This window comes from Rhododendron vialii, chromosome 4a (genome assembly GCF_030253575.1).
Source record: "Rhododendron vialii isolate Sample 1 chromosome 4a, ASM3025357v1".
Lineage (NCBI taxonomy): Eukaryota > Viridiplantae > Streptophyta > Magnoliopsida > Ericales > Ericaceae > Rhododendron > Rhododendron vialii.
The window spans coordinates 29779726-29790288 of record NC_080560.1 but is presented as its reverse complement, the minus strand read 5'-3'; the positions used below and the strand labels follow the sequence as shown (position 1 = coordinate 29790288).

The following is a 10563-nucleotide window of genomic DNA, read 5'->3' as shown; positions in this document are numbered from 1 at the left end:
AAATTGAATTTTGGATAGGTAAAATATCAATTGCTTGATTTACATGCTCAGCATTTTCAGCTTTCACTCATATTTTTTCTCAAATTTAATTCAAATTTTGGGTAAAAATTCATTTTTAGTAGACATATCTCCAATCATCAAACTCAAATTTTACACATCTCCATCTTTCTTTCTCTCTAACTAGCCGTTAGAAAAATGAGTCAAAGCAAAAGTTGTCTCAAATTTGGGTAAAAAAATGGGTAAAACCTAAAATAGGAAAAAATTTGTGTCAAAGATTGGAGAGAAATTTATGTGATTTTTGTTTTATTTTTAAATTTGAGTCTTAAAATTGGTCAAGGCTGGAAATGCTCTAAAACAGCCCAAATACCGCGTGAAACTGTTCCTAGAGTAATTACTGTTCTTTCCGTCAACTAGGGCACCCGAATGCGGACTGGGCACCACAGCGCACCGCACACGCCCGCGTCCTCTCCCTTCTCCCTTCGGAACTCTTTCGCGGCTTGAGAGAAGAGAGAACATGGCGGTACCAGGGAGGCGAAACGGTATGCTGGACGAAGACGAAGAAGAACAAGATGCTCTTTTTCAAGAAGAAGAAGACGACGACGACGTCGACGAACTTCTGGAAACCGAGTCCGACACGCCTCCGCACCTCCGTGACCTCGCCTCCGCCTCCGAGCTCGGCGACGTCGACGCCCTCCGCCGCGCTCTAGGTGCGTTTACATCCTCATTGGTTCAATTTCTATGTATCGCCAGTTTTTGTGCCTTCTTTTGGGGTCAAGGTTAGGGGAGTGCAAAAATCCACTGTATATTGATTTCGCTCTCCCCAAAGTTAACAAGTTGGGGAGTGCGAAAATCACTCCCCTAAGGTTATTGTAATTGTTGAGCTAGAAAGCTAGGGTTTGACTGTATCTCATATTTTGCTTTGAACCAAGCTTAGTGTAAACTGGTAGATGTGTGTAGAGACGAGAGGGAGAACTGCTGAATTGGTACATGTGTCACACTCTAAGTCACATAATGCTTGTGCGGGTATCTGGAGCGTGAGTGGGAGTGGGAACATGTAAAGTATCTTTCAAAACTCCACCATAAAACTATCGTGAGTGCGAGAACTGAGAGCGCGAACACATAGCGAGGTTTGAGTGAGGGAGCGAAAGCCTTTTTGAAGGATTATGTAACTAAGGTCACACTAGACACATTGGTAAAGAAATCGAGAATAATCTTTCTTGATCGTATTCTGCAGAACTTGATCACTATAGACAGATGGTGATGTATTTGTACGACTATAGTGTATCCTCTGCACTCTATAACACATTAGTAAAGAATACATACAGCTAACTCTTTGTTTTTTTTTTTTCCAATCCAAAGAAATACTAATTTATTCTATCCTAGGGGAAAGAGTAGAGGGTGGGGGGTTGGGGTTTAAACCCTCACCAAACAAAGTGCCAATTACCTGCCCAATCAACTGCGCTAGGAAGCAACTTACATACAACTAACTCTAACAAACCATAATTGACCAAAGACGGAGATAACTGCCTACGAGATGTAATCCACTGTTACCCAACCGTTTTCATTATTAAGGACCTTTTGCCATGTAGGCATAAGAACCTTTTCTCGAATAAAGTGGAAATCGGTTTCAACATGCTTGATTCGTGCATGAGCAATGGGTTGTCAGAGAGTATTTGCTTGGGTAATTTTTTTCTATAAAAATGTGTACACTTCTGTTAACACGCACGCATGCACGCGCGCACACATACACATATATTTCTAGGTTTACACCTCGATGCCTGGCTGCCTGCGCCTACGCCTTGCCTCATAAGCAATAAAATGCCTTGCATTGGGCATTTGCCTTTGAAAGCATTGGTTGTGACTCGTGCACGTAATTGATATGATTGCAACTAGGTTCTTTTATAAGCCCTCAAGAGGTGTTGTAGGTGCTCAAACCATGCCTTCGATATACCTGTAGTTTGGTTCGTGCATGAGGATCCAATAAGTGGTGTTTGTGCTTAATTGCTTCATTTGAAAAGGTCTCCAACAAGCCCATTATTAAATTTCTATAATTGGGAAGTAAATACTTGATGCACCTGTTATAGATGATTTGCCAATTGTAAAACAATTCAATATGTGGCTTGGAAATCCCAAACTTGTGTTCAACTTGAATTGTTGGCTTCATGAGTTTTTCCAGTTTCCAAAAAATATATATAGAACTAAGAACTCCCAATATAGTTTTTGAATAACTTGAGCAACCTGTGTCATGTGAGATTTCCATCATTGTCACTATGACAGTATCATCAGTGGCTAAGGCGTATTTCTTAGCGTTAGGGCTTATGCATGCCACCTTTTGGTGATGGTTGCCCTTCTCTTTTGTTGACGACAACTACAGATAACTTGAGTGGCAGCATAGATGAACCAGTGGAAGATGGGGACACTGCTCTTCATCTTGCTTGTCTCTATGGCTATCTACCTTGTGTCCAGGTCAGCTACCCCATGTTTCTATATTCTCGTTATCGCAACTACGGCTAACATTGTTTTCTTTTTCTCACTTCTATTACTTGGCATTAATACCGAAGATCCCCTTTGCGTTATAGCTATTGTTGGAAAGAGGAGCTAGCTTGGAGGTCAAGGATCAAGATGGGGCAATTCCTCTGCATGATGCATGTGCAAGCGGTAGGCCCTGACCTCTACTTTTCACTATCAAATTCATATTATATGCTAATTGTGTGCCAACGACTGCCTGCAGGATTTACGGAGATAGTTGAAGTTCTAATTAACAGCACCAGCAATCCAGAGGCCGTGAAGAGAGTGCTAGAATCAGTTGATGTTGAAGGTGATACTGTAAGTATTTTGTGATCATAGTACTTCCTTCAACTTTATAAAATGTCTTTATATTGGGCTAACTTTAAAACCTCGATTGAAAAGCTTAAGTTCCCTTATGTTTTTGTTGATAAATACTGAGTATCTTTTTGTGATTGTGCATGTTTTCTGAAAGTCTGTATGATGTGTGTATTGGACTTACTAGCTAAACCCTGTAGAACATGGCCGCCCTCGCCAGGCACGTGTTGGAGTTGGACACATCTAAATACGTGTCTGATTTTTCAATGTGCTTTGTTAGGTAGGAAATTAGGGACACTCTAGTACACTTTTGGACACTCTAGTATACTGATTCTTGATTTGCATATTAGTATCATTAACACTGTCTGTATGTTTTGCTTATATAATTTAATGGGATAGAAACAATGTTTTTGGCTTTTATGTGAGTTCCCAAGATACATACCAAGCCAAACAGAGCCGCAAGTCCCAATTGATTGGGGTCGGTTCCATGATACCGTTTTCCCCATTGAACTGTCCAAGAAACCTAGATCCTTTCAAACTACCCTCTCTACGGCCTTTTAATGCCGCCCCCACTGTAACCATATTACTCCTCCTAAGTTCCTAACAACCGTATATATCGCTATATAACATACATGTTCTATCGGTGCTAACCCTACCTTCCCGCAAAGGTTTTGGTTTCTAATTTTTCTTGCAATGTCTTTTACACATTCCATCTTAAATTTTCATTACGCTCATCTTACTCACTTGTTTTTTTTTAGTATGCAATACTATGTGCCATATAACATGGCTAGTCATATAACAATACAGTAGAATGTTCCTTCAACTTAGCGGGTATTTTGAGTTCACAAAACACTCCCAAAGCACTCCACCACTTGTCCTTCTAGTTTGTACTTCATATGTCATGTCCTCCGTAATATCTGTCCTTGCTAACCATTAAGCTATGATACTTGAAAATTTCGGTTCTTGGTAACTCTTGATTTGGGAGGGAGCACTTTGACTATCACTACACTCGATGTACTTCCTTTAACTCCTACTGACTAAATCCTTTCGACTCACCATGCTTCTCTCCAAGCTTCTAATTTATCATTAACACCTTTTGCAGTTTCATCTACTAATAGAATATCATCCCCAAACAACATACACCAGGGGATATTATCCTGAGTATGTCTAGTCAATTTATCCATAACTAAGGTAGAGAGGTAGGGACCAAAAGTGGACTCTTGGTGTAATCTTGCTGTGATTGGGGATTCGCTTGTTTCCTCTGCTAGGATCTAATAGTAGTGACAACACCCTCATCCTTAATTACATCAATATACCTGTTTGTCTTACCTTCTACCCACCATAGGACATCTCCATGCACCTTATCCTATATTTTTTCCAAGTCTTTGAAAACCATGTCAATGTCTTTCTTTTTCTTTCTGTACATTTCGATTAATCTCCTTACAAGTAAATTGCTTCCATAGTTTATCTACTTGGCATAAACCCAAAGTGATTGCCTTATACATTTGTCATCATTCTTAGGCGATGCTCAACAACTCTTTTCCACAGCTTCATAGTATGGCTCATCAATTTAATACCTGTGTAATTAATGCAACTAATATACTCTTTCGCCACTCATCAGGCATCTTTCTGGTGAGAATAATTCCTAAGATACATGTATGATATAAATAAGTTTTAAATTGGAAGTGTCCCTTGCGTGTCCATATCCTAGTTTTTGGAGAAATGATGTGTACATGTCTTGTCCGTATCTCCTGTCTGTCCGTGCTTCGTATTCATAATTTGGATGAGTTCTCTATGGCATTTGTTAGAACAGTCTTGGTTGACGAATTTTTTTATTTTTATTTTTGAACAGATGGTTGACGAACTTCAAAAACTTGTTTTTGACGAACTTTTTGGATGAACAATCTTTTAAGATAACACCAATCAGATTTTTTAAACTTGTTCAAAACAATTGAGCGAATAAAGAAATGCAAAATGAGGATGACGAGTGTGTGAATTTGCAAAGGCAATCTCTAAAAGGTGTTCTGAATAATGGTTTCTGAAAATATCACCCAAGCAGGGCCATTTTCCTAATATAATTGCGTCTATTACAATTTTCATGTAAGATGATGTTTGCTTTGATAAATGTGACTAGCTCCTGTTACTCTGTTATCTTAATGTATAGTTTGGGGTTTTCAAAAAAAGAGAGAGGCTCCTGTTAGTTCCTTAAAGCTATGTTTGAATTCTGGATTCATATTGGGGTTGTTAGAGGAAAATATGTGGAATCTAGATGAATAATTTAATTTCTTCTCCTCATTTCTTCTCTCTTTACCTGTACCGGTTCTTCTTTCTTCATGAACCCCCGTGTTACAAATCTGTGATCCAAATGCGACCTAAGGCTCTGTTTGGAACTTATAGGAAGAGAGGAAAGAAAAGAGAAAGTAATTAAGAAGGAAAATGTGAGAAAAATGGAAGGAAAATTTCACTGTGCTCAATACTATTTTCCTATTTACTCTTCTCTTTTCTCTGAACCATATAAAGGAAGGAATTTTTTTTTAATTTTCCCTTCCTTTCCCCCTGTTCCAAACAAAGCCTTAGGTTGCAGCCTAGATGTAAAACACATTTAAACAAGTTGCAGCCTAGAGGTAAACAAAGCTGCTTTTGTCTGCTCTTGATCGCCATTTGTACTTCTCCCCTCATATCCAGCCTCTTCATCATGCGGCCAGAGGTGAACACGAAGATGTTATAGGATTGCTACTGGCTGCTGGTGCTTCTCCTACAAAGACAAATCTCTATGGCAAGGTTAGCAATTGAAAGGATTGTGTTGAGGAAAATGATTTTTGCACCCTTTTTTTTTCCCTTTTCGAAATTGCTCTTTTTTGAGTTGTAGGTATTGCTCTTTTTAAGTGTGGATGTTTTTTCATACAAAAGGACAATACTATTAGAAAAGGAGTGTAGTTATAAAAAAAATGGGAGAGTGAATATCAATTATGTTGTTTGTATTTTTTTTGGAACTTTTATTAGGCTCCCTAATTTTCAATTTTGGCAGGCCCCAAGTGAGCTGGCTGATCCTAATACAGAAGCTAGGAGAATTCTCGAAGCTGCTGCCAATGCCATGTAATGCCAGTAGTTGAGGCCAAAAAAAGAAGAAGGTTGAAGATGCTGAACTTGTTTTGATGTTTTTTAAGGTAGGAAACACCAAAAAATAATAATAATTAAAGAAATTTTTTTTTCATTAGTTACCAGTTGAGAACATAGGAGATGGCTTCTCTGTGATATTTCTATTACGGTTTTAATACGTTGTTTTAATACACATAAGCTAGGAGATGGCTTTTGTGTGATACATCTCTTACGGTTTTAGTACATTGTTTTCTGTCTTAAGTGATGAGCTGCTGCTAGAAAAGGTGTCCATACGGTTGATATGGAGGGAATACAATGCTTGCTATTATCGATCAAGGTTTAACTCGATGAAATCCTATTGAATTTTTTTATATAATATTTTTATGTTATTAGGTGGGTAGCCTCTACTACTTATGCTTTCAAAATAACAACAATTTTTTTATACCATCTTTTTTTTATAAAGCACTTTAATGCGCATAAGATGGTATTTTATTTCCGTTGAACAAAAAAAAGAGAGAGGGTATTTCAGCCTGAAATTAAATGCGCATTAAAGTACAATTATTAAGGCTCTGTTCCGGAAATTTTCTTAAAAAATAAGTACTTATTTTGCCACTTTTTATTCAAAAATAAAAAAGGTCATTCCACAAAATTCAAATAAAAAATTTCTTTCACATTTTCAAACTCAAAAATAATTAAAAAATTCAATTTTTTTTGCACCGTATTAAAGATTTCAATGAGATCTATCAAACAAGATCCATAGTGGTAGGAAAATTATTTGCATAAACACATGATTTTTGAGCTTAAAGTTGTCTTATACAAAAAAATAAGACTGTTACTATGATAATGGGCATCGGCGGAGGCAAATTGTACCAGTGGCCACGCTGGGTCGTCTCCGGTCACTAGACGGCCGATCCGAGTCGTCCAAAAATTCTTTAAAAAAAAAAACGAGGGGGCCAATGTAGGAATCAACGTCATCCGAGGTGTGTAGGGTGCTTGATCCGAGCACCCATTTTCCGTGTATATATGATCAAGCACCCTACACGGAAAAAGGGTGCTCGGATCAAGCACTCTACACAACTCGGTACCTATATAAATTCTTTCAAAATAAGTATCAGCCTTCTTATTTTTTGGAACAAGCTTTCTTATTACACAAAAAATAAGTTCTTATTGTGTTTCTGGAACGGACTCTAAACGCAGTAAACTGTTAAAGTGGCCCCTTCATCAGTCCATCACAATATCACATTGTTGAGGTTGTGAAACTTTTGTCACCCATGACGCCAGCGAGATTAGAGTAGTCAAAACTCCTAATGGTATCATGGTGCCTGAGAGGGGAGCTCCAAGTCCAAAGCTTCTCTCTTCTGAGATTTCGTGACGCTTCTTCAACGACTTTATTGGAGCACAATATGAATATTGAAAATTTGGTTTTGCTGACTTCCGCCCCTAGGCAGAGTATAATATACACATAATTTTAAACAATTTCGGATATCAATACATATTTTACAGATATTAATATACTTTCATAAGTATCAATACATCTTTTTCAAATATCAATGCATGTTTTTATTTATTATCCTACATCATTTGGACGGATAATCAATGATTACTTTATCAACCGTCATCTACTTCTGAGATCCCTCGTTAAATATTTTTCAAATAACTAAAGTTCAGTATCCTCCCACGAATTTGAGAATTAGACAGAATTGTTTTGTCCAAAATAACAAATATCATATCAACCTTCATAAATTTCATCGTAAATGGGACATTCTCCAACGACTTTTTTTTTTTAAGCTCTAAGAGTATCCGCAAGGGTAATAATTAAAATGAATAATCAAAATGTGTCACGTCAGCATTTGATTATTCATTTAGTCTATAATCAAACTTTACAATCTCTACCTTCACATTGGTTATTTTTGCATCCCTAACAAAAAAAATCCCACAATACACAATGCACATTTGTCCAATCGTAAACGAGTTTTAATCACGCACCCGAACACATTAAATTATTCGTCTCAATGAGACGATTCCAATGTTGGGTGTTATTGAGTTATTGAGTTTGGTTATTAAGTTTTGGTTATTGGTAAAAATTGTTAAATTTGGTTATGGAATGGGTGAAATTTGGTTATTTGCTAAAAGACTTGTAATTTTGCTTATTACAATGCGAGATATTTTTTTAGTATTCTTGTTAAATTTGCTTTTCACATTCATTTGCTTATTATGATGAGAATGCTCTAATAACACTATCATGTAGGTCGGATTATTTTATGCTTGGCAGGAAGGGGTTTGAGAGCTTCTTTCCCAGTTTGGAAGAGAGAATGCACTCCCCCTTGTATTCTTTCTAGATTTTCGAGCTTTCTACCCCAAAAATAGTTTCTTTTAAATGTATTGTTGTGGGTGGCTTTCATCTGGTTGAATCAACAGTATTCCTATAATGCCCCCAAATTCTGGGTACGTTAATAAGACATTTTATTACAAAAACAAAGTGAGTCTGGCTTATGATTACATCACAAAGTCTTACAAGAGTACTTTTAACCAACAAAAGAGGGAACTAGGGTTCCTAACTACTGCTCCGCCTGCTCTTCCATCCTAGCAAGCTCCTCGACTTCGAAGGCCTCCAATGTATACAGCTCTCCCTATTCATCTATGAGGTTTGACACATTATACCGGCGTCGCCACCAATATAATATGTCAGGGTCACCAAAAGGTAACACCGTGAGCTACAACGCTCAATAGAATAACTCATACCCTCTAACTCTTAACTTACAACGTTACACCATAAAATCAAAGATTTTCACATAGTTCAAACATATTTGACAGATAATGACACATCCACATTCATCATCCAAACTAACGTTGGTGTCCATGATTTTTCGAGTTTCTCCTACGCGACTCCTCGTAGACCGTGTCAACATTTTTCACATTTCATAACCATGTCACATTTTCAAAATCATTTTTAACACACCTAACCTCGGTTCCGCCGTTCCGGTCTCTCGAGTATCTTCACAATGGTTCCGCTGTCCCGGGTTCCCATTGGCACACTTTTGCATTGGCTCCTCTCCGTAGATAACCAAGCCACACACCCAACCTCGGTTCCGCCGTTCCGGTCTCCCGAGTATCCTCACAATGGTTCCGCCGTCCAGGGTTCCCATTGGCACACAAAACACACACCACATAATGGGTTACCACGTCCGGCCACATTGCGGTTTCCAAAACATTTCACCTTTTCAAAACACGCCTTTTCACACTCTAGGTGTCATGTTTCTACTTTCTCGATTTTCGTGTCTTGTTTTCATGCATCGACTCCGCGGTAGGACTTTTCACATACGACATCATTCATTAAAATCTTTAAACTAACAAGATCATCCAACACAACATTATACCACTAGTAATACAAGCAATTCATGTATGCAAACTCATAACTATCATAAAGATCAAAATACGAATACTTCTATCAATGATTAAGTTTCTATCTTTCGAAAACCGTTCTTTCTTCTTTTGTGGGAAGTTCAAAACTGCACATGTTTATTGAGGTAAAAGTTCATTATTCAACACATTCATACCACCACTAGCAAAACGAGTTTGTTAATCATCATGCATTCTAAACATTATAAGCGATAGATAACCTTATCTACTTAAATATACTTCAAGTTATACTTTGAACTAAAGAGTAAAGACATCATATTTTCAACATACGGTTCTATACGTAGAGTTAAGGGACAAGGGGTTCTACATATATACTTAGGGATAGGGAATAAGATGATTCTACATATACTTAGGATTAGAAGATAGGGAAAATCTATCGTTCTTCTTGGAGGTTGGTTGGTTTTTGAGAGTTGGTTGTCGGTTTTGCAAATCGGCGGCGTAACGGTGCCGAAGTGCTTCGAAAGGAAGAGAGATGGATTTTCTCTTCCTAGAAACAACTTTGCTAACTAAACTAGGCTACTTTAAAGATCTAGGGGTGATTTTTGGAGGTGGTTTGGTGGTAACTCTCAAGAACTTCAAGAAAACTCAAGAAACTTGAACTTTGGAACTTGGAAAGCTTAGAAATTCTAGAGAGAAGTTGGAGCAATGAGTGAAGGTGTGAATTTAAGCTTGGAATTACTTGCTATTTATAGGCCAAGGCTCCTCTCCCTCTCCTCTCACCCGAAATCTCTCTATATATATATCTTTGATTTTTTTTCACTTGTCAAGCTTGATTGAAAGCTTGATAGGTTAGGTCATGGGTTGCTTGTACAACTCCTACCTAGTTCTTAGGCATGCAAGGCTAGATTTGGTACTTTGGATTGGATTATGGAAAGATTGATGGATGAAAGGAGGATGGTACAAGGTTTTATATTGATAGATGTACAAATAAGGACAATGAGAGATAGATTTTGCTTAAAGAAGTAAATAACCATGGATTGAAATCAAATCAAAGTACAATGGAAGATCAAGCCAAGGTACAATCCAAATCTCCCTCCTTTCTTCTTTCCTTCTCTCTCTCTCGACCATCTCTCTCTCCCTCCCCCTATCTCTCAACCCTCCTCTCTCTCTCTCTCTCTCTTTTTCTCTCTCCTTTGTACAATATAAATATATATGTATATATATATATATATATATATATGTGTGTGTGTGTGTATTAGTATGGCCAAGTATATATAAATA

General features: G+C 37.6%; 1 protein-coding gene across 2 annotated transcripts; it reads left to right on the top strand.

The window, feature by feature from the left end:
* Nucleotides 1-381: 381 nt before the first annotated feature.
* On the top strand, nucleotides 382-6183 carry LOC131324702 (uncharacterized). 2 transcript variants are annotated; one of them, XM_058356781.1, is made up of 6 exons: nucleotides 384-707; nucleotides 2375-2466; nucleotides 2580-2658; nucleotides 2732-2826; nucleotides 5509-5604; nucleotides 5852-6183. In XM_058356781.1, the coding sequence occupies exons 1-6, from the start codon at nucleotides 515-517 to the stop codon at nucleotides 5921-5923; spliced, it is 627 nt and encodes a 208-aa protein (XP_058212764.1). In that variant the 5' UTR covers nucleotides 384-514; the 3' UTR covers nucleotides 5924-6183. The 2 variants fall into 2 exon arrangements, with proteins under 2 accessions (XP_058212765.1, XP_058212764.1); XM_058356782.1 differs by lacking the exon at nucleotides 5509-5604 and having other exon boundaries at nucleotides 382-707.
* The last annotated feature ends 4380 nt before the right edge of the window (nucleotides 6184-10563 follow it).

What these genes read in the sequence shown, in the direction of transcription:
- LOC131324702 (XM_058356781.1), top strand. Translation starts at nt 515, where the DNA reads ATGGCGGTACCAGGGAGGCGAAACGGTATGCTGGACGAAGACGAAGAA. An exon ending in GCATGATGCATGTGCAAGCG is followed by an intron (nt 2,659 to 2,731) that starts GTAGGCCCTGAC and finishes GACTGCCTGCAG; the next exon opens with GATTTACGGAGATAGTTGAA. An exon ending in AGACAAATCTCTATGGCAAG is followed by an intron (nt 5,605 to 5,851) that starts GTTAGCAATTGA and finishes CAATTTTGGCAG; the next exon opens with GCCCCAAGTGAGCTGGCTGA.